The sequence below is a fragment of the Emydura macquarii genome, unplaced genomic scaffold (assembly GCF_026122565.2).
Source record: "Emydura macquarii macquarii isolate MOO-44397 ecotype Brisbane River unplaced genomic scaffold, CSIRO-AGI_Emac_v2 contig_2636, whole genome shotgun sequence".
In the NCBI taxonomy this organism is placed as follows: domain Eukaryota; kingdom Metazoa; phylum Chordata; order Testudines; family Chelidae; genus Emydura; species Emydura macquarii.
The window spans coordinates 22,899,413-22,923,937 of NW_027132773.1; the positions used below are offsets into that span (position 1 = coordinate 22,899,413).

The following is a 24,525-nucleotide window of genomic DNA, read 5'->3' on the forward strand; positions in this document are numbered from 1 at the left end:
TTTTGTATACTGTGTATAGTATGTGGTACAGCAGTACAGAATGAGTATTATAGTTCTGAATTTCTATATTTTTATATATTTGTAGTCGATTCTTAATTCTTTTCTCTGGGATAATCTCATGAGATATGTATGCCGTTCGAATAAGAGTCTTAGGGAGATATCATTTTTTCTGTTTTTTTAGTTACCTCATTCTTTAAACATGTTATATATGAATGATACTGTTTTATTTCTTACCCTAATATCATAACAGATGTTTTCAAATCATTAACATGTCAATGTTCTGCCAGAACATAGGGTATTTTAATACACAGTAAGGTATTATTCCCTTTGCTGAAATATTACACATTAATATAATAATTCCATTCACATTGTATCTGGTACCTCAGGTTTTATGTGTATAAAATTGTTACAAATAAAAAAAATACCTAAAATTGTGTGAGGATTTTTATGGTATCCATTTATAAAATGTCATGTACTCTACCCAACCGTCTTTTTCAAACAAACTGTAAATTAACAAGGGTCATTTGTTATATTTTAATTTAGGGCTACAACAAGCCAAAAGCTTACATTGCTGCTCAAGGGCCATTAAAATCAACAGCAGAAGATTTCTGGAGAATGATTTGGGAGCACAATGTGGAAGTCATTGTGATGATAACTAATCTTGTTGAGAAAGGAAGGGTATGAATATCTTTCTTTATATTATCTACATCAAATGTTTCCTACATATACAGCCTACGTACATTGCAATTAGACTCCTATGAAATATTCTATACAAAGCAGAAGTCACAAGAACACATATATATATCTTTCAAAACATAGTATAAAAGAAAATAGTATAGAATGTTAATGCAAAATAGAAGTTATAAAGCTGCATCCCAGAACTTGTGTAAACGTACTTGGAAGTAATAAACATAGTTTTATGGCTAACAAGGTGTCATCTTCTTTGACACTTGAGGTCTGCCGTTGATTGACAGAAAGAAAACATTTCCTAGGGATTTCCTTAATTAACACGGACATTTCATTTAATTAGAAAAGCAACAAAAAACATAAGTATGTGAACTATTATAAAGTCTTCAAACATCATGTGTATGAAAGTAATTATAAATATCTCTTAAAATTCAGTACAGGCAAAAGCAAGTTTATAATAAACTAAATTTATAAGAATAACTTTATTAACAACAATTTTGGCATCAATATTTAGGTCTACCCTCTCCAGGCCCTACAGCTATCCTGAAGGTGAGGTGTAGACAACATAAAATCATTACTGACAAGGTTTGCATCTGATACAAAAATTGGGGGACTGGTAAATAATACAGAGGACAGGTCACTTATATAAAGCAATCTGGATTACTTGGTAAACTGGGTACAAGCAAATAACATACATTTTAATATGGCTAGATGTAAATGTATACATCTAGGAACCAAGAATGTAGGCCATACTTACAAGACTCTATCCTGGGAAGCAGTGACTCTGAAAAAAATGTGGGGATCATGGTGAATAATCAGCTGAACATGAGCTCCCAATGTGACACTGTGGCCAAAAAGGATAATGCAATCCTGAGATGCATAAACAGGGAAATATTGAGTAGGAATAAAGAAGTTATTTTATCTCTGAATTTGGCACTGCTACGACTGCTGCTGGAATACTGTGTCCAGTTCTGGTGCCCATAATTCAAGGAGGATATTGATAAATTGAAGAGGGTTCAGAGAAGAGCCACGAGAATGATTAAAGGATTACAAAACATGCCTTATAGACTCAAGGAGCTCAATTTATTTAGCTTAACAAAGAGAATGCTAAGAGATGACTTGATTACAGCCTCTAAGTATCTACATGGGGAACAAATATTTAATAATGGGCACTTCAATGTAGCGTAGGAAGGTATAACATGATCCAATGGCTGGAAGTTGAAGCTGGACAAATTCAGAATGGAAATAAGATAGGAATAAGGAATAAAGAAATAACAGTAGGAGTAATTAACCATTGGAACAATTTGCCAAAGGTTGTGGTGGATTCTCCTTCACTGGCAATTTTTAAATCAAGATTGGATATTTGTCTAAAAGATCTGATTCTGGAATTATTTTGGGGAAATTCTATGACCTGTGCTATACATGAGTCAGACTAGAAGATCACAGTGGTCCCTTCTGGCCTTGGACTTGATGTAGAGGGCCACATGCTGAGCAGAGCCTGCTTCCCTGGAAAAGGAGGTTATATTCAGTGACAGTGACACTGAATTTACCACTGGTGAGACAACTATTAATTTCCCCTAGTGCACAACTATGGTGGAGAAACCACTAGCAGAGATGGCACAACAACAGTGATGCTGCTAGGAGGTACCTTGCAGTCCATGCAGAGGGATTTAGCCTCTCTGGCATTTGCTCAGGGTCCTGACCTATTCTGTAATTGTAGACTCCATTTCTCCAAGAGACGGCTATCCCCACACAACTGAGGGAAAAACTGTATGAGAGGCACCACAAATATCTGTCCCTTTCTGCAGCTTCTTCTATGTCAGGAGGTGATCTGGGACCATGAATTTTTTGTAATTAATACTTAACAGGCTGTTTGGTCAATAATTATCCTTAAGGGTTCTTTTTTACAACATTCTTGCTTCTGAAGAGAATGAAAGAAATGCAAAGCCCAACTTTGAGATTCAAAATAAACACAAAGATAGTTTCCTCCACTGATAAGGGGATAGCAAAGATGCCCAGACACGCAATAAGGGACAAATTCTACTTTTGCTGTATGTCCATGCTGATCCCATTCACTTCTGTGGATTATAGTGCCCTTAAATTTGCTCATTTTAACTCTGTAGTTTGACACTATGTTCTCTCTTTATGACAGAGAAAGTGTGACCAGTACTGGCCTGCTGATGGTAGCGAAGAATATGGAAATTTTTTGGTCACTCAGAAGAGTGTTCATGTACTTGCCTATTACACTGTGAGGAATTTTACTATTAGAAACACCAAGGTCAAAAAGGTTGGTGACATCCCAAAAGCATGTCCTGGATACAGGGATGTTTTATGATTTTCAGAACTTCTAAAAATGTCAACTGTTTTTGATACTAACTTAGGGCTGAATCATGCAGATCTTATCCAGGCAAAACTTCCATTGACGTCAAAGCAAGTTTTACCTCTCTAGATATGGCAGTGATAGCCTCACAGCTGTATAGTCACTATCTCATGCCCGAGTTAGACTAATTAATGGAAATTGCTATTGAGGCCACAGTAATACCGCCTGTAGGGGAAGGGCTATGGTGGTACCAGTCTGTTGCTGTGGATATCACTTAGACTAGTGAGCAGGAGGGATTCTCAGAATAGAAAAGGCTAACCAAAAAGAAGTAGGCTGATTTAAATAATTTTGTTCAGCCATACTTGCTCTATCTCTAGGGCTAGATGATTCAATTTAAAAGGCAGAGCTGTTCTGGGGAGAGGAAGGATTTACACTTATCGGAACAGCACAGTGGAAATACAGGCTTGATTCTACTCTCGCTTAAATCAGGAATAACTCTAATGAAGGCAAAGGGATCAAAGCCTGGCCCCACGGAAGTCAAAAGCATATTGACTCAATAAAGTCAGTGGAAACACCCCTCGTGTTCCTAATAAGGAAAGCACAATTTGGCTATTTTAGTACATATAACTGTATGATTCTGCTACTAGTATTGTGTGCTGGTGTGCTTTACCCTGCATAGTGACTATGTTAATTCAATTGCAAAATAGAATATTAAGTATATAAAAAAAACAGTGGGACAATGGCCTTTTGTTGATTTGGCCTAATTACATGTATAACTATTTTCTTCTTTCAGGGCTCCCAGAAAGGAAGGTCTAGTGGACGTGTAGTTACTCAGTACCATTATACCCAGTGGCCCGATATGGGTGTTCCAGAATACACTCTCCCCGTCCTCACATTTGTGCGAAAGGCATCATATGCTAAGCGCCATGCCGTGGGGCCTGTTGTGGTTCATTGCAGGTGTGGTTTTTACTGCAGTAAAGTTCACTCTGATTTTTATCTTACTGCTCTTTTGCACAAAAAATAACTTTTCAGTGGTATTTTAGGCAGAGTTTCACATTCATATTTAATAATGACTGGTGAAAGAACATTACATTCTTTATCTAATAGCTGTAGCTTTTGTAAGACTGAATAATCAACTGGCTGTGCCAGTCCAATGAATCACCTAGTGACTGTAAACAATGTGATGCTGCTCTGTGCTATATTTATTTTTTTGCAAATTGCTTTCCTTTTTAATTTATTTTGCACGTATATATTGCTGTTTGGGTAGCTAAGGCCTTTCCTGATACATATAATGCAGTAATTGCTTCACTTCTTCAAAAACATGTATTATAATTTTTTCAGCTCACATGGTCTTTGGTGCAGAGATATATTGTAGTTCTAAAAGGAGACCATGCAAAAAAAGAAGATAGAATATACTACCCACTGAACTACAGATCTGCTGTTTGTATCATTACTCTGGGCTCTGTCAATGATTTTTTAATAGAGGAGAGTTCCGGGGAAACAATTTGAGCTCTGCAAGTTTTAGGCAGGTGTGCTGGTAGTGCTCACTCAGACTGAAGCAGCTAAGGGAAAGTTGCTTTAAAATGGTTTACAGGACCTGGGATTACTTCACAGTACCCGTGAAGGACCAGGTTATTGGAAAATAGATAAGCAGATTTTGGTTTTCCACTATAGTACCTCATCTTTGATGAAACATTTGAAAAAAGAACCTCCTCATGAATTCTGTCCTTCTGGAGCTGAGACTGATGAAGCCAACAGGTAAAGTTGCCATAGAAATGCTGTAAACTGAAGATACTTTGTTTTGGGGTGATCTAATTTTACTGAAACATTTGTATGTACTGGAAAAAACTGACCACGTTTTCTTTGTTATGTTGATATCTCACCACTGATTGTTCTTTGGAAATCCAAAATTGGAGCTTTCCAGAAATACCAACACTGAGATATATTCCGAGGAGTTGCAGAGAAATCAGCAATATGATAGCCTTCAATAATTTGTTAACATTGTTAGTTCTTTCACCCCTCTCCATTGGGTCATGTATACATTTCAGGGTTCTATTTGCAAATAGTTTTATAAATCTCTTGTTTGTTTGTTTCTGAGTTGTATGGAGGTTAGAAGAAGCCTCATGCTATGAGACTAATTCTCTTTTTACCTTTCCAGGTTACACTGGGGAGGAAATATTCTTATTTTTATGATATTTTACTTAATGATTTTCTCATTTCAGTGTTTTTGTTATTTCATGTTTGTCATTTCTAAGCAGGGTATATGGTGCCTGGTAATCTGTATTTGTATTTGAAAGTGTCTAACAGTGTGCTGCTAACCTGGACATATTCAGTTTTACATTACTGTGTTGATGCCCAGTTCTGCACTTTTACATACAAACAATTCCAGTTGACATAAATGGAATTGTGAATATATAGCAAAGAGCAGAATTTTGAAATTCTAACTCAAATTATTACTGGGAAACCTAAACTAACTGTTTATGTATCGAGGTTTTTACACTGCATCCATCACTGTGGGATCTAAAACAGGGTTAAATAACTGGATTGTGTTTTGTAATCCAGAGATAAAAAATATAGGTTGTTTCAAAGGGGCCTCTTTTTTAGTTCTCATGAAGTTTTGGTTAAGGTTATAAGTATAAGGGACAAATTGTGCCCTTGATATAGACAAGATAAATTGAATGGGATCTGTGCACATGTATGCTGCATTAGGGCAAAATATGAGACTGTGGCTGTAATCATGAGACTAACCTGAGTCCTAAAATACTTGAGCACCAATGACCTTCTTACCAAATCAATAGGATTTTTACAAACTATTGATCAGCTGACCATTGACTGAACTAGGTTGACTCCCTTTCTTCCTCTTGTTTAGTTAGGAAGGCCTCACTCTTTGCTTGCCCTTCTGAGCTATGTCTGAAGAGCAGTAAAATTTCCATTTGCTCATGTACTTGCAACAGTTCTGATGCTTCCTAGGATCTTCCTCAGTGCAATATCTCCTTTGAAAGATCCTAGGCAGCGTCTGAATTTGTAAGGTTTGGTAAATATTGCCTTTCCTCTGAAGTGTCATGTGTATCAACAGAGAGCATTCTGGGCACATCAAAGCTCAGAAGTGCTAGTACATGTCGCACCTTCTGTGAAATACTTTGATACCTGCTGCAAAGGATACCTGGAGGATCAGAGGCCTGAAGCTGCCAACCAACAGGAAATCACAAGTTTTGTTTAAACTTGGATGTAGGGAGAATCGATGAAGGAAATGAGAAATAAGTCATCTTCTTTAAAAAAATATGAATAGAGAGGAAGGGGAGGGATTCCTATTCATTACCTTCCTTAGGTTAAGGGCTTGTCTTCACTGCGCCACTCCGTTGAAGTAAGGTATGCTAGTTACGTTACATAAGTAACCTAACTGAAATCTACATACCTTACATCGACTAGCCACATTGTCTTCACTACGCCATGTCAAAAGGAGACACATAGCTTACGCTTCTTGTTTTGCTGGATTACTGGAGTTGAAGGGAGAGCACTCTCCTATCTACTGAGCATGTCTTCAACCAGACCTGCTAAATCAATGCCTCTGTGGTGCCAGTTTAGTGCCGGAGTGAAGACAAGCCCTAAGAGTGTAACTGAATATGTTACATGTAATGTAGGTATGTAAGAGCTTGGATTGAAAAACTGATATCTAAGGAGCAATAATTCTCCCCATGTGAGTTCTTTAATCCTGCTTCATACTCAGGTGCATTTCTTTGTTTGTTTCACAGTGCTGGAGTTGGAAGAACAGGCACATACATAGTATTAGACAGCATGCTGCAGCAAATTCAGCACGAAGGGACAGTCAACGTATTTGGATTCTTAAAACACATACGTACACAAAGGAACTACTTGGTGCAGACTGAGGTAAGAAGAGAATGTGCATTAATGTCAGTAAATTAAAGTCAGCTTCTGTGAGTCAGTTGGCTGGGTTTCTCCTCCTCATTTGCTCTGATAGGCAGGGTGGTGACCAATCGCCATCCAGGATTTTCCTACTTGCTTGGTCTCCTTCCTTTGCTTTTACAGTTTGTTCCTGTGTTCCTTAAGCAATGATCTCTGCAGCTGTGGCTGGTAACATTTGTCTCTTAACCAGAGAAGACTAAAGAAGGGAAAAAATCCACTTCAACTGTGCCTCTTGCAGTAGCACTTTTTGGTGGGGGCTTTAGGCATTTTTGCCTGAGGTCATTTATAGAATCCTCGATAGTTCCTGTGAGCAGAAAATATGATACACCTAAAAAGGCTATTGTACCAGTAATGCACTTAGGCTTGGTCTACACTTACCCGGCGATTTGGCGGCAATCGACGGGAGTTACGCAAGCTACGCAGAGAAGCTTGTGTAACTCCCGTAGACTGCTGTGCTTCTCTTCTGCGCGCTGTCTTCACTGCACTGCTCCGAATGCAGTTCCCAACAACACAGCATTACGCCACTTGAGGGGGTGGATTAGGAGCGTCGACTTCTGGATCGACTGAGCGGGTCTTCACTGACCGCTCATTCAATCCAGATAAGTCGATCTGACGGCAGCGAAAGATGTACCCAGAGAAAGATAGGCAGAATGGTGTTATATCAAAGAGAAACAACGAGTATAAATAGGAAGGGCATAGGGAAGTCTATTTCAGACCTCAAGAGTTGAAGTCACATGCTGTTGTGGTTAGATACCATGGTGATAGATGCCTTAGAAATACCTTACTAGAGAAGAAAGTAGCCAAAAATGAGAGGACCAAGTGTTAAAATGGTTTGAGAGAGGGAACACATTATAGCCATAGGAATTGGGCGAGTGAGCCTTATTGTGATAACAAAGAAGAGAGCTGAGTAGAGTTGAGTAAGAGGCTGGTTGGAAAATTCTGTCCAAAGCTATCATTCCACAATATTCTCTTTTACTATGGGACACAATATTAATAGTCTTCGTCATATGCAAAATATCATTCCCCATTCCAAATGAATCTTACTCAAAGCACAGAAATTTTATGTTCCCCCAGTGCCAGAAGCTTTATCTCCTGGTCAGGTAATATTTCCGTCTCTTGGACCACACCTTCCCTGACCAGAGAGATCTGAGCACTAATTTCTCTCCACCCTATTCATTCATTGCCATTCACCTTGGTGACGTTAATAAATTTCATATCTACCACCATGGGGTCACACCTCACAAAATTCCAAAGAGGACCTGCCAGTATCTCTTGGGGTTCTCTGTTAAGGACAGTTGTATTCATATTTTGCACAAAGGTTATTATAATACTGTGTAGGGTGTGAATACAGGGGATGCATTAAGTCACAATGTGATTGTATTAGATTTTGGGTTTTAATATTATGTTTCAGTATAAAGAGACACAGTCTGTTCTGGTCACATCTAACAGGCCTCTCCCTTCAGGAGCCCATGCAGTGTATATACGTTATATTTTTGGAAACCCAGGCTTTGCTGCTGCCATTCAAACAATTAAAAAGATGCATGACTTCCTGCTTGGCTCTAACTACCCTAATCACCATTAGCCAACAAATATCACAGTTAACACCGTTATTCCTACTCTAATTACTGTGTGGCAAAAGCTGATCTGGTATTTTTAGTGGTGACCAGTTAATGGAGTGTCATTGGCACAGCCAGTTAGTCAGTGGGCATTTCTTGCTCCCAGACCCCAGCAGAAGAGGTTTTTGGCTCATCTTTAGCTGGCATTCTCTTCAGTTATATAATTAAATAAAATTTCAACAGATTAGATCATAGCAGTAAGATGGGAAGAATTCATAATCATATAGAAAGGATGCTGTGAGCCAACAGTGGCAGTTTAGCCAAAGAAGTTGTTCCTGGGAGCAGTCTGACAATTGTTAGAGCTAAGATGTCTGTTGCTGTTTTACTAGGAGCAATACATCTTTATTCATGATGCATTGGTTGAAGCCATACTCAGTAAAGAAACAGAAGTTCCTGACAGTCACATCCATGCCTATGTTAATGTCCTCTTAATACCTGGAGTAACAGGAAAGACGAAGCTTGAGAAACAATTCAAGGTGAGCTTTCTTGGATATCAAAATGAAAAGTGTCAGGACAGTGTCATTTTTGTACTCCGACCCATCACAGAAAGCAATGGGCTTGAAAAGTCTGAGACTAGAGGAAGTCACTGTTTGTCCCACAGCTTTCCATTAGTTTGCTATATTCATAACTACTTGGACTAGATCCAGAGCAGCACAACAAATACATACAGTGTGTCGGGTAAAAAGACCTAATCATGACCTCTTCCTCAAACAAGCCATGTTTTCGGGGGGAAAAAGGACTGGAAACAGTCTGAAAGGTGGATAATGGGCCAGATTTACTGAAGTGTCCCTGCTAGAGGGTCCCCAGTGGTGGAAAGACTGCCTGGAAGGCGTTGTAGTGGCACAAGGTGCCTGTAATCTGCTTTGCAGGATAGGCAGCACAGCCCCAAAAGTACGCAGCAATGACTGGGGAGGAGGCATGGCATGGAGAAGGCAGGGGATGTACTGATTCAACACAGCCCTGCTACAGCTGCTGCCTTCGTGGCACCGGCTGTAATGCTTGTGGCTGGCACAGGTAGGTGCAGTTTGCTAGTAGGGGTGAACCTGGCCATTAAGTGAGAAATCAGCCTCTCCAAATGAATTTTAATTCAGGAAAACAAATCCCTCCTTCATGCTTGCTGGGTTGTGTGGTACAACTGACTTTGTGCTCTAATTTACTTGAGAATATTACACTTGCACAGTACCAGCATTTCACCGATATTAACTACTGAGTAATGATAAACCAGACTCATAATAGTAATTCATAGTTTGTCACTCTCCTGGCTAGGATGTTCTTGTAGTGCTGCACTGTCACTCCCGGGGGAAAGTAGAACCTCATATTGCTCAGCAATGACGCTTTCAGAGAAATTAATTGGTGGACTGAGAAGGGATTCCCCTAACAGTCCTGCATCACAGGAAATACATGACATGCTGGATTCCAGGTGTAAATTGGAGGAAGTGTTGAAGACTCAAATTCTAACAAACCAAATAATATCAGAGAGGGTCTTTCCTTCACTCTTCCTTTTCCTTGGAAACCAAAATTATTAGAGCATTAATGTTAAAAATGTGAATGACTTGATCTAACTAAGACATTACTGTAAGCTGGTTTTAATACAACTAACTATACAGTTCATCTCTGTTTTCTTCATTGTACAGTAACATGATGCTTTTATCTCATTGTTTCAGCTACTGAGTCAATCTAATATACAGCAGTGTGATTATTCTACTGCACTGAAACAATGTAACAGAGAAAAGAACAGAACTTCATCAATCATTCCTGGTAAGCTTGTTCAAATCAATTGTTTCTGATGACAATGGTTATACATAGATTAAGTGTAAAATTATATCTTCCCTTAAGATCTGAAGGGTACATGATTCCTGTAATATAATTTTAGTGAAGGAATGTTTCACATTAAGTGGCCACAAGTAAGGAAAAGATAGAAAGGCAGCTGAGTGATGTTTTATCCTGTTTGATAGCTCTTTATTTTATTATCATTATTTAATATGTGAGCCAGAGAGTACAACATATAGACTAGTTCACAACTTTCTTTTACAGTGGAAAGATCTAGAGTGGGTATCTCATCACTGTCTGGTGAAGGTACAGACTACATCAATGCTTCCTATATTATGGTAAGTCAAATGATTTGTTCTCCTGAAAAATACTCTACACTGCTATATATATTTTTAGAGGTGACAGATAGCTACATATTAGTGGAACGGTCTTGATTTTGAAGGGACTCCCTGCTGTTTCTTTCATTTTCATACTTTCCATTCTTCCCTGGTAGATGCGGCACTGGAATTGTTTTTAAGGCCACTCAAACACATTACAGTTTGTCTAACCATACAGAAAAAAACACACAAAACTTTTTAAAACTACGATTTAGCACAAATTATGGGGGAGCTTCAGCGGTTAATTAAAGCTACCTTAAGAGTTAATCATTCTGGTACAAAGTGTCCATATGTTGGAGGAGGCCGTGTCCTTGCTTTCTCCCTGACCATTTCAGGGAGGTTCTAGCAGGGACAAGTCTATGAATGCTTTAGTGCCTGTTCAGGGGACACAAAGTGTCACCTCCCACTTTCTGCTTTGCCCCCCTCGTCATTTTTAACTCTGGATTTCTTTGTAACCCCTTTGCTATTGTCTCCCTCACACCATGGCTATCTCCTGGGAGTGGAATGTTCAGGGCCAGGAATCAGCTGTGCTGGCCGCCTATTCCTCCCCTTATCCTGACTCACTGTGCTGCACTGAGAACAGTGAGCGGGGTAGAGAAGCGGAGAAAGCCTTGGCTGTGTGTTCAAAAGCTCGGAGGGCCTCCGCCAGCTGGTAGGAGGACTTGACAGGGAAACCTTGATCACTGCCTTCAGTCCTGCTTATGCATGGCATTTTACAAGGCATAAGTCACGTGAAACACAGGCCAACAAAGCTGTTTTTTCGACTTCTGTCTTTGTATAGTAAAAAGTTTCCTTTAAATATATATATGGTTGAATATCGTTTGTTTTACAGGGGTATTATCAAAGTAACGAATTCATTATTACCCAGCATCCGCTGCTACATACCATCAAGGATTTCTGGAGAATGATATGGGACCATAATGCTCAGCTGATAGTCATGCTTCCTGATAGTCAGAATATGGTAAGATTCATGACTAATTGTTATAGTTTGATCCGATGTAGGCTATAATAGTATCCTAATTTAAAATCATACAGATCAGCGCAATATTTGGATATGGAGTCTGAGATTCTACCAATTACAATGTTTAACAGAATATGATAGTACTGATCTGAAATGTATAGGAAATCAACATATGTAATTCACTGTGGGACAAATCCTGAGACAAACTCCAACAGAAGTCAATAGTAGTTTATCTGAATAAAAATTGAGAGAGACACTGATGTTGGAACTGTATATATATTTTAAGAATGAGCTCATGCACTCTTCACTGACTAGTGGCATATGCTATAGGAATATCTCAGGATTTTTTATTTTTATATTTTGGGCAAGATCTGAGGAAGGGGAAGGGCACAGGGTATGAGTGCAAATTTTGGAGGAAGATCATGCAAATGCTTGAAAGATACTGTGGTCTGAGAAATAGCTGTGAACAGGAAAACAGGTCTCACTTTCTCTGCAAACATTTCAAAAACATTATTCTTTTCATAAATGGGAAACTTTTAAGTTAGACTTAGTGATCAGGGTGACTTCTGAAAACTGTGACTTGTGCCTAAAATACAGTCAAGAACAGACATTTTTAATCCTGTCAGATTTAAATTCCTAAATTCAACTTTAAGACTGTCTATGTCACTTATATACATTTTGCATTATTTCTCTACCAAAGCAGTTACATTGGATTAAGAAAATTACTTAACATTTATGGGTTTTTTGTTTTTGTTTTTTTAAGGCTGAGGATGAATTTGTCTACTGGCCAAACAAAGATGAGCCTATAAATTGTGAGAGCTTTAAAGTTACTATGATTGCTGAAGAACACAAGTGTCTGTCTAATGAGGAAAATCTTGTAATCCAAGACTTTATTCTAGAAGCTACACAGGTAACATCATTAAAGTGGTAAACTCATGGGATTGATTTGTTCAAGGTAACCAAGTTACATTTAAATATTTTAATGTTTTTAAAAAAAGAACATGTTAGGTCAATAGGGTTGCCAACCCTCTAGGATTGTCCTGGAGTCTCCAGGAATTAAAGATTAATCTTTAATTAAAGATTATGTCATGTGATGAAACCTCCAGGAATACGTCCAACCAAAATTGGCAACCCTAGCCAGGATGCACAGAGGGATTCAGGCATTGCACCCCTGAGTGTCACAGCACCTAACTTTTAGGTGCTTAGAAAACATTGGACTAAAATTGTGACCCAGAAAGCCTTAATTAGGTACATGTACAACAAATGGGGAGAGGTAGGCACTTTAGAATGTGATCCACAGAAGCCAACACACTAGGTGGGGAAAGGCCTAAATTAGCCAATGGAAGATGCCAATGAGAGGAGTGTATCCTGGTCCTTGTGCCTCACACAAAGAGAGGTGCTGAAGTCCGGGGTGAAGAAAGGCTCAACTGATATTTAATTATTCAATTGGAACAACTTCAGTAGGAGAGATTAAGGGAGACCCACATCAGAATTATCCATAGAGCAGTGACTAGGTCACTCACCTAACTGTTACTTAATCCTTATTCAAATCCCTTCTCATCAGGTCTTGATCTGGTGCTTTCCCACATCCTAGCCAAGTTCCCTAACCACTGGGCTAAAGGACATATAAGGGAGCCCCCATACCCAACTGTTTTGTGCAGTGCTAGCTGGCCTCTGAGCACACCTGCCAGGCTGGGCCCTGCAGGCAAGATAGGTGTGTGAATGTGTATCTTCCTCCAGTTTGTGGATTACCTTGGGTCTTAGGTGGGAGATAAGTGTTCAGATGCCCAGAGCAAGTGCTGATCTACACTGGGAATTTACATCAGCACAACTATTTCTCACGGGGGTGTGAAAAATCCACATCCTTGGGAGACGTAGCTATGCCAACCTAACTCGCAATGTAAACACCTCTGCCTTGACGGAAGAATTCTTCTGTCACCCTAGCTACCACCTCTCGGGGAGATGGATTGTCTGCAGCAGTGGGAGACCCCACCCCCCCCCATTGCTGTAGCATTTTAGCTGTAGACATACCTTAAGGCAGCTGTGCTCATGCCCAGAGACAAACTTTTACTGCAACTTTTAGTGCGACAACATAGATGCCGCACAGTACCAGATCTACAATGGCGCCAGTGGTGCCGGGCTCACACTCAGAAGGAGCCCGGACCATGGCCCCGCCCCCTGCTCTGTCCCTGCTCTGCCTTTTCCCTCAAGGCCCCACCCCTGCACCACCTCTCCCTGCTCCTGCCTCTTCCCCCAAGCCCCACCCTCTCTGCCGCCTCCCAACCACGTCAGTCGTCCTTAGGGCCGGAAAAAGTGATGGGGCCATGGCACCCTAACTCCACCTGTTACTGCACCCCTGTTGCCAGGTGTCCAGTCAGCACTGACTGCCCCTGACACTAAAAGCCTTTACACCAGGTGGGTGGGAAGAGCAGCTGCAGCTCAGCTGGAGCGAAAGAGAACTGGCTTCCAAGGACCTGGCTCCGGTGGCGAGAGATAGGTACCAGCTGCGCGGTGCCCGCAGCACTTGCCTCGCTCCAGAGACCGACCCCCTCCCTTGCCCTGCTGTGCTTGATCCTGGCCCCTGCCTGACTCCAGGGACCAACGCCCTGCCTCCCCACTGTGCTCTTACCCCTGGCCCTTGCCTAGCTTCGGGAACTGACCCCCCGCTCCACTGTGCTCTTGTCCTCGGCCTCTGCCTTCCATGCCCCTCGCCCCCGACAGAAATAAGGAATAGTGATAGATGAATGCAAAAATAACAAAACAAAAAACCCACCCTCTTCAGAGTGAGAAAACCATTAGACAGGACTTTTCTATTGTTGTTACTGGAAGTTGTGCATTTTATCCTCTGTGCCGATATTTTAATTCTAATCCTTCTCTGGTGTAAATACAATATATAGCTTTGTTTTATAATTTTACTATTATGTAGCATTCATTAGCATGTCCAGAAGTCTTTGATTTTTTTGGCTGCCAAAGAAATTAAACAATACTCTTATCTACCAGACATTATTTAATAAGAAATGCAATTAAGGTCTGGTTTTTAAAAGTGCCAAAAGTGGTCAAAAATTATGAAGAACCAACCCAGACTCATTTATGGGTAAAAGTTTCATGCATGTTTACTGGAAGTGGATAGTTGGTCCTTGTGATTAAGTTTCCTTGATGATCAGAAAGGAAATATATGGCCATATAAAGGCAAAGCATACAGTGACTTCGTTCACTTTGCTTAAATCACTGGGGGACGGGGGAGGAACGTGGAAAGGATCGAACGGGGAAAGGGGAAGAGGAAGAGCAATGAGTGGCGGAGCCTCCGGGGAAGAGGCAGGGCAGAGGTGGGACCCCAGGGAGGAAGAGGGGGGCCTTGTTTTAATCATACAAATGCCCTATTAATTTTAATAGAAACAATATAGAAATTCTAGGGTTAAATGTAGTTTATTTCCAAATTAACCCCAGGAATTTAAGGGGTTAGTCCTGAAAGATACTGCGCATGGAAGTTTAATCCATTGACATCAGCCTACTCACACGCTTAATTTTGTAAGTGTTTTGGTGGAGCAAGAAATCAATACCTTGCAAGATTGAGCTTTTAGGGTTTAATTTAAGATTTGATATACTTGTCTTGAAGAAACAAGTCACATTTTTGCTAAGTTATTTGTGGAGCATTTGTTAGCTCATAAGAAACTACAGTTTCCTAGTGTAACAGAGAAACGAAAGAAAATTGTAGACATTATTTTATGTGTGTTAGGCATTGACAATGTGCACAACTCTCCACAAGACACAGTACAAGGACAGTCTATTTTTAAAGAGCTAAATTTATGCAAAACTATTAATCATGACGTTTTCCTTTTAGGACGACTATGTACTTGAAGTGAGGCATTTTCAGTGTCCAAAATGGCCAAATCCTGATAGCCCTATTAGTAAAACATTTGAACTTATAAGTATCATAAAAGAAGAAACTTCCAACAGAGATGGACCCATGATAGTGCATGATGAGTAAGTATTGTAACTTTCACTTTGCTTTGGATACTGCATACATGGGTATTAGCCCACCACATCCATGTTTATTTCTCACAAAGAGCCTGAGCCATTGAAATCAGGCCCCAAGCCTATATATAAAGCAAGTAACAAAAGCAGCAGAACCATCCTGTTATTTCAGAATCAAGAATGTTCTCTTTTGGGGTCTTTGTTTTTTGATAGTCTGAAAGATGAACCAGTTTCCATCCAAAGGAGATTAAATAATTTTGTGTCATTCTTTGGTGAGAAATAAATACGCTATTTAGATACTGGTCTTTAGAAATCACTGTGGGTGAGATCCTCATCCCTGCTCTGGCCCCTATACCATGGAAAAAAGGGTTGGAGCAGCCCAAAAGAGCCCTGATTCTAGCTGTGGGAGGATTCTCTCGATCCAGGCATCTAGGGACAGCCATAAAGCTGGCTCCTGAGTACCCCTACACAAGCCCTAGGGTAGGGGCTGTCACAAGGATAGAAGGGGTGGGAGCAAGAAGGTGTGTTGGGGGGGTGTTGAGCCTAGCACACAGTGCTGCAGAGATTCCTGGTTGTGTTGGCTGCCATAACTTAGACGGGTCACAGGGGTGCCAAAATTACACTGGGAGCCTGAGGGCAGCTCAGGATCTGAAGGATGCCAAAGAGATATAAAGCCATCAAAGCAGCCGCCCTCCCTGTGTGCTCTGCCTCCTGGAGGTGCAGCATAGAATGTTCCCCCATGCACTTAGAGGGCTTCTGCATTTTCTCCAGCGGAGGGAATATGACCCAGTTCATACAAATATTTCTTTTGTATGTTTTTTAACTTTCAAAAGGCATGGGGGAGTGACGGCAGGTACCTTTTGTGCACTAACAACACTCATGCATCAGCTGGAAAACGAAAGTTCCATGGACGTTTATCAGGTAGCTAAGATGATAAATTTGATGAGGCCAGGAGTCTTCACAGACATTGTAAGTAAATAAGCAAAGTGTGTATATTTTTTCAATGTGTGTAATAGCTTTGGCAAAATTAAGGTCTTAGAACAGCAGAACCACATTTGTGTGTGTGTTAATCTCTTCATGGGTTAAAGCAGAACTGTGTTCCAAATTAAAGTGCTTCTTATGAATAACTAAATATATTAAGTCTACTTGATAGAATATTATTTAATAATTGTCAGTCAGAAAGTGCAGCACTTCCTATACTATTACAAAACCTGCACTATAATCTGCAAATTATGGTTTGAATTCACCAAGGAATATATGCACACTCCCAGACATTCCAAGTAGACACTTGAGCGATCACCCGAATGTTTCCAGCATGATTAGGATCAATATTTAGTAAAAGTGTGCTACTACTGCCACTTAGCCCCTGATCTTTGTTGATCTACAAGTGATCACTTAAGATCAATTTCCCTGGGGTTTCAGAAAGAGCAAAACAGAATACAGTATTAGATTAAAAATCTCCAGTGAAGGCAATGTAGGAACAGCTCAAAATTCACTGTAAGATGGCAATTATGTGCTAAATTCTGCTGTCACTTACACCAATGCAAACATAGAGTAGGTTCAGTGCTATTACCCCAGAATTACACTGGTGTGACAAAGGGAACATTTCACATTTTGTGGTGCTGAAGTCTCTGGGAGCATGGATTTTACCCCATATATTTTAAAATAATGCACAAGAAAATATTTTGCCTTGGAGCACGTGCACAACACCTATTGATACTGAGTTACACACTGTACACAGATGGGGGCTATTTGTCATAGAATTAACACATCAGCTAACGAGTTACATACAGTAGATTGCAGGGGGGGCTGTATAGCAACAAATTGACTCATCATAAGCTGCCAAATTATTTTTGTGTAAAAGTATTACAAGATAATCTAGCATTATTATTTAGAGCACCATAATGAACATATCCTCTTTTCTTCTTTAGGAGCAGTACCAGTTTCTGTACAAAGCTATCCTCAGTCTTGTCAGCACAAGGCAAGAAGAAAATCCTTCTGCATCTATGGACAGTAATGGCACAGCTTTACCTGATGGAAATGCAGCTGAAAGTTTAGAATCTTTAGTTTAACTGACACACACATACACACCCCAGTCATCGCTGGAATTTAGCATTATTGTTTTCATTTTTAAATTATGCAGGGGGAAATCTGTCCAGTTATTATATGGTCTGTCCCTGCCCCTTGTTTAAATAAACAGTTATTTTTGTGGCATAAGACCTTAATTCCGAACTTACATCATTAACAATGTGTGCCTTTTTTTGAAAGATTTCTTGTAATACATATGTTACGTCTGGACTAATGATTGAATCTTACTGTGTTTCTAAGAATGAAATTGTGGTATGTTTTTCAGTATTAGTTTTCAATTTGTCTGGCTTTACTATTAACTTAAAATTTATCATATTTATAGGTGTTAGGGGTTCTCAACTACAAATAAACATGTAATGTTTTAGTATCCAATTTACTTGCTGTATTAATAGCAATCCATACATTTGCTAGAAATGTAACTTTTAATATAGTGGAATGTAAATAAAATACTGTTCTCTAGAATATTCAACATTTTAAGACTGCAGTAGATACTTAGACTAGTAATCTGACACTTACTGTAAATACTTCTATAGTGATTCCATGGACCAAATTTATATTTATAATTGTAGATTTTTATATTTTACTACAGGGTCAGTTTTCTAGTTCTGTGTAATTGCATTGTTATAATGAAGTAGTTCAGTATCTGTTTTTATTTTAACAAAGTCTTCTGATATACTGTTGTGCATCTTAGGTGATTTAACCTTCATATATGTGCATGTAATTTTAACTTTTTGTGGAAAATATAAATTCAGTTGTTTTGAAAGGAGACATTTTTATGAGAATAACATATGTACTTGGCATTGTTTTAATTGTTTTTACCTAAGGCATTGCAAAAATAAATATAAATATTCCAGTCTATGCCTCACACAGTAAATGATCTGCATCAACAATACTGAAAACATTTTACTCATCAAGAACAATGTTACTGGCTCAAGGCCAAGTTAGAAAAACTTATTATCTATGTGAAACTCACAAGTGCTAAGTTCCACCCTGCCTCCACCGTTCTGGATTTGCTCCAGTTGGTTGTGATTGTGCTCTCAGCGCTTTGCTGCCTTCTGCTGTGAGGTGGGGACTAGCCCCTGGCAGAAGCAGCACAAGAAGTAGTGGTTTCTAAGTAGGAGTTAGGAGTCTCAGCTTCACCCCCTCAACCTTCCACAAAACTTTGAATTTATAACCTTAGAAATAGAGGCCATATATTGAAATCAAGCCCACTATGTCCATGAGAGTAGAGAAGGCTAAAGCAGTGCTAATTTTAGTGAGGCTAGTGTAACAATAACCAGCTCACTGTGGAACAGTTGGTTTTAGTTTTTTAGGGGGCATATTGGGATATGATATGAGCCTGGACAGGAATTTTGTGGCAATGAGAGTGGAACCGATTTTATCCCAGACGGAAACTAGAGACAGATTAAGGTCAACCCGTTTGGGCTTGTAGCACTGTAAGAGGTCTTTGTATACCTGAGGGAAATAGAAAGGAGCATAACCTCCAGCAGGTCACGTGTAAACGCATAATTAGGCAGGTCAAAAAAGAATTTGAAGAGCCACTAACAAAAGACTCAAAAACTAACAGCAAATTTTTTTTAAGTATATCAGAAGCAGGAACCCTGCCAAACAATCAGTGGGGCTGCTGGACGATCAAGATGCTAAAGGAGCACTCCAGGAAGATAATGCCATCGTGGAGAAGCTAAATTAATTCTTTGCATCAGTTTTCACTGTAGAGAATGTGAATGAGATGCCCACATTCTTTTTAGGTGACAAATCAGGAACGCTCCCAGATTGAGGTGTCAACAGAGGAAGTTTTGGAACAAATTGATAAATTAAACAGTAATAGGTCACCAGGATCAGATGATATTCACCCAAGTTCTGAAAGAACTCAAATATGACATTGCAGAACTACTAAGGCTATGTACATACCGACAGCAGCAAATTCGCTGCCGTCAGATCGATCTTTTTGGATCGATCGACCGGTCAGTAAAGACCCGCTCAATCGATCAGGAAGTCGATGCACTAAAATCACCCCCTCAGTGGCATAACACTGTGTCAAGGGGGCACAGCACAGTGAAGATGCCATGCACTACCGCCAAATTCTCAGGTAAGTGTAAACCTGGCCTAAGTGTATGTAACCTATTACTTAAATCAGGACCAGATGACTGGAGGATAACTAATGTGACGCCAATTTTTTAAAAAATCTCCAGAAGTGATCCTGGCAATTACAGGCCAGTAAGCCAAACTTCAGAACTACGCAAATTGGTTGAAACTATAGTAAAGAATAGAATGATCAGACACACAAATGAATATGCTATGTTGGGGAAGAACCCATACAGCTTTTGTAAAGGAAAATCATGCCTATTATAATTCTTTGAGGGGAACAACAAATGTGGACGAGTGATCCAGTGAGTATAGTGTACTTGGACTTTCAGAAAGCCTTTGACAACGTCTCTCACCAAAGACTCTTAAGAAAAGTAAGCAGTCATGGGGTAAGAAGGAAGGTCCTCTCATGGATCAGTAACTGGTTAAAAGATAAGAAGCAAAGGTAGGAATAAATGGTCAGTTTTCAGAATGGAGAGAGGTGAATAGTGATGCCCTCAGGGATCTGTACTGGGACCAGTACTGTTCAACAGTCATAAACGATCTAAAGAAAAGGAGTAAATAGTGAAGTGGCAAAATTGGCAGATGATAAAAAATTATTCAAGATAGTTAAGTGTAAGGCTGACTGCGAAGAGTTATAAAGGGCTCCCACAAAACTGGGTGACTGGGCAACAAAATGGCAGTTGAAATTCAATGTTGATAAATGCAACCTAAGGCACATTGGAAAACATCCAACTATAGATACAATGATCAGATCTAAATTAGCCATTATCACTCAAGAAAGCGATCGTGGCCTTTATTGTGGCTAGTTCTCTAAAAACATCTGCTCAATATGCAGCAGCAGTCAAAAAAGCTAACTATATTAGGAAAAGAATAGATAATAAGACAGAAAATAGCATAATGACACTATATAAATCCATGAGACGCCCACACCTTAAATACAGCATGCAGTTTTGGTCGCCGCCATCTCAAAAAAAAAAAAAAAGGGGGGGGGGATTTGATAGAGGGCTATGAAATCATGACTGGTGGTGAGAAAGGGAATAAGGCAATGTTATTTATTCCTTCACATACACAAGCACCAGTGGGTTACCCAGTGAAATTAATAGACAGCAGGTTTAAAACAAACAAAAGGAAATACTTCTACACACACTGCACGGTCAACCTGTGGCATTCGTTGCTAGGCCATGTTGTGACAGCCAAAACTATAACAGGGTTCAAAAAAAGATAAGGTCATGGAGGACAGGTCCATCAATAGCTATTAGCCAAGATGGTCTGGACTGCAACCCCACATTCTGGGTGTCCCTAGCCTCAGACTGCCAGAAGCGAACAATAGGGGGTGGATCACTTGATAATTGCCATCTTCTGTTCATTCCCTCTGAAGCACCTGCCACTGACCACTGTTGAAAGACAGGATGCTGGGCTAGATGGACCATTGGGCTAATCCAGTATGGCTATTTTTATGTGCTTACCTGAGGAGTGCCTGACAATAAATAGGCATTAAAGGGGCTCTCTGGGCTCCAGACTGCAGCACTATGAAGGCTAGAGGGACTGAGAGCTGCAACAGTGCTTGTTTGTATAACTTCACAAGGGGACCATTTATAACATTTTGTCTTCAGCTTCTCTGATTTATTGGCTACAGTCCTGGAGCCTTAACATTACCTCTGTCTTCCAGCAACAGGGAGTCTCTCATTTTACAGGAACTCATTTTGAAACAGTTGTACATCAAAGCACGCTATAGAACTTTGAGCGCACAGTAGCAGTGTCACATGGCCAGTTAGAGCACAGCAACGTAGCGTTACATCCCGAATGGCTGCACGTAACTGACCATGTAGCTATACCCTAAGTAGAAGGGATTTGCCTAAAAAATTAGGCAAATTCATTGTATCTCCTGCATATTTTGTGTACCATGTAGATGAAATCTCAAGTATGAGTGGACTGACCTGAATCAGTCAAAACAAGACAATGCATAATTTGTCTGCCAAAATTGTGCCAATGTATTTATTCTGTTAAATCCCATTTTCCACTTGACCTCCTCTGCGTCTATAGTTATGCAGCCCCCTGCCTCCCTAATTCAAAGGGTCAACAAATTGCACAATTCACTCATATGGAAATAAAGGCGCCTCTCTTTGTGAATCAGGTTGCTCGCTGCTAAAGTTATTCTCGTTCTCTTACTTATATTTGTAAATTGTTAATTCTAGGTTAGGTAGGAAATAGAGCGTTGCACGGGCACATTGTGTTTGAACAGATGAATGATCTTAGTCATGCTGACGGCCTGAGAACGTTTGGATTTGGTTTTTTTTAAACCTATGTTTGTACAGATACGCTTTAGTTTATGCATCTGTCTCGTCATTTGATGAATAAGCAGAGTTCCATGTACACTGTACCTGCTCACTCCCACAAAAATACAACATTGTAAAACTCCATAAATTGCATCTTTACAACATTCAGCTGAGCTATATTTTAAAGATGTAGTATGTTCCTTATTTAACTGAAGACAGCTTCCTCTGTGGGGCCTGGGCAACTGATTTGTGTGTCTTGCAATGCACTCAAGTGCTTGAAATCTTCAACTCTGCATAAATAGTTCAACAGGGCAGCTATGGAATTTAAGGCTCTCTTCTTGCAACACAGAACATAAACAGACAAAATATTTTTTCTTTTCTTAATCCCGTGGGATACAAGTGCCAGGGAGGTTAATTTTGATCTTATGGCTGCTTCCCTAGCCCCGTTCCCTAATCCTCTTACTTCGTATGTCTTCACCTCATCATAATATCGGCACACAGTATGATTCAAAGCAACAGTACAAGTAAACCTAAAGCTTTCTGTCTGCTTCGTCTGCAGCTTTTGTGCTAGGAAAGCTGGCCCATAGTTCAACACAATGTCATCATTTTTTTTCCCGTGACACCTTTGATTAGTATTTTTACCCCACTCCTTTCAATTGAAAATAGTTAGCAAACCTGAATGGTCCTATTTTGAAAATTCACCCCATTAACTCAGCATTTCTTTCAAACTACAAAACTGTTTTAGAGACATTTTAAAATGATAATCCAAGGAATCAAGTGTTGTTCCAAGATTTCTTCCACTGAGGTCTGCAACCACAGTCATCATTTTAGTACGCCTGACAACTTATTTAAAACATAAGTCCTTAGGATAATCTCTTTAGCAACACATATTGGGTTTGATCTTGAAAAAAATTAAGAATCGTAAGAAATCTTCCATAAGCTTCAACCTGAGATGGATTACTGATTTTTAATAAATGTGTGTCAGTTCCCAAATAGAGCTGGCAAGTAAGTCTCAGACAAAGGCCATTGTTAATTAATTTTTTCTTCTAATCCATGCCACAGCCTCAAAAGACATATAGCCTGTCTTTGTAAACTGGGTCAAGTTTGGAAAAGATGCTGGGGGGGCGGGGGCTACATGGCAAGTCCTCAACTAAGGCTTAACAATGTCAATTTAAGGCTTTTAATAAAAAAAAAAAAAAAAAAGCTGGGGCTCATGACGTGATTATAACTGCCTTCCTAAGACGACCCACAAATGGACCAAATATGCACCAGCACACTCCTAAACCCTGAAAATACAGCATTTGTTATTTTGAAGGCATATTTAAGGAAAAGCTTTGCAGACGACATGCACATCTCACATGCAACTGCTCGAATAACAGTCGCCAGGAGCAAGGGCTCTTAATGGCACTGCAGATTAAATTATCGCTGGTGCAGGTAGTGACACTGCTACCATCAGCTGCCTGCCCATCTAAGACCCACTTTTCAGTTGCTTATAATTTGGCCAAACTGTAGCAGTTTAGGCAGACTTTTTCACCTAGGGTGCCTCTCACTCAGGCTGAACGTTTTTGGAACATTTCTGCTAAACCAGTCCAGCTGTTTCTGTGAATAAGATGACTGCCGAGGGCGGAGGCTGAGAGAGAGAAGGGCGCATTGCTCGTGTTTGAAGAAACGCTTACTCATTTTGTTAAGGCACTCTAGCATTGGCTCAAAGGCTCGCTATTTGGCAGAGGAGGCGTTATCTTCATGTTAGGTATGTGCTCGTAGCCAGCCACCCGCAATTTCACCCAAATTTGGCCACACTGTAAGCGCTGAACACACACACATGCTAGGACTAGACTTGTTAGAGTGTGCCAGCTAAATGCTCTGACGCTCTCGAACAGGCCTGTCCCTGTGACTGCCTTTCCCAGCTGAGGGCTGAGGTGGTCCCAGGCACAGGAACTGAAAGCAGGAGCCAAGGCGGATAAAGGCAGGGGGAAAGGGGTGGCGTTTTGATAGAGGGAGGAGTTGGGACAGTGGCTGGGAGCAGAGGTGGCAAAGGGAGGCTCCAGGCAGTAGAGGGGATGGATTCATAAAGTCAGAGGGGAAGAGGGACCAGAGCCAGGGGCTGGGAGGGTGTAGATAGAGAACGGGAAAGGAGCAGCGATGAGGTTAATAGGTGCAAGAAGGAGAGGGTGGGCGGCAGGAGCCACGGCAGGGGTGAAAAAAGTGTGAGATAATGTAATTAAAGACGGAAGCATAATGTCTATGTACAGTGGGGAAGAGGCAACCTTAACACTAGCACCCCCTAATGTTTGAGTGCTTCACTTTGCAACCTTATTGTTCTTTTACGATAGGAATGCGGAGGGATATTTAGATGGAGTATATCTGTTTTTCCATTGGGATTCCTTTTGTTGATGTTCAGTAATCATGGCCCCATTTCATTTACACTCATTGTGCCATGCTG

The 24,525-nt window shown here is 40.2% G+C and overlaps 1 protein-coding gene across 1 annotated transcript in view; it reads left to right on the forward strand.

The window, feature by feature from the left end:
• PTPRZ1 (protein tyrosine phosphatase receptor type Z1) overlaps positions 1–18,573 on the forward strand; it is a 183,533-nt gene extending 164,960 nt beyond the window's left edge. Inside the window, exons 19-30 of the mRNA XM_067563972.1 lie at positions 544–678; positions 2,840–2,974; positions 3,801–3,964; positions 6,760–6,895; positions 8,877–9,023; positions 10,212–10,305; positions 10,582–10,655; positions 11,527–11,655; positions 12,419–12,565; positions 15,497–15,639; positions 16,464–16,599; positions 17,562–18,573. Coding sequence (XP_067420073.1) covers positions 544–678; positions 2,840–2,974; positions 3,801–3,964; positions 6,760–6,895; positions 8,877–9,023; positions 10,212–10,305; positions 10,582–10,655; positions 11,527–11,655; positions 12,419–12,565; positions 15,497–15,639; positions 16,464–16,599; positions 17,562–17,702 — 1,581 coding nt within the window. The 3' untranslated portion in view covers positions 17,703–18,573. The remainder of the gene's footprint in view (positions 1–543; positions 679–2,839; positions 2,975–3,800; positions 3,965–6,759; positions 6,896–8,876; positions 9,024–10,211; positions 10,306–10,581; positions 10,656–11,526; positions 11,656–12,418; positions 12,566–15,496; positions 15,640–16,463; positions 16,600–17,561) is intronic.
• The last annotated feature ends 5,952 nt before the right edge of the window (positions 18,574–24,525 follow it).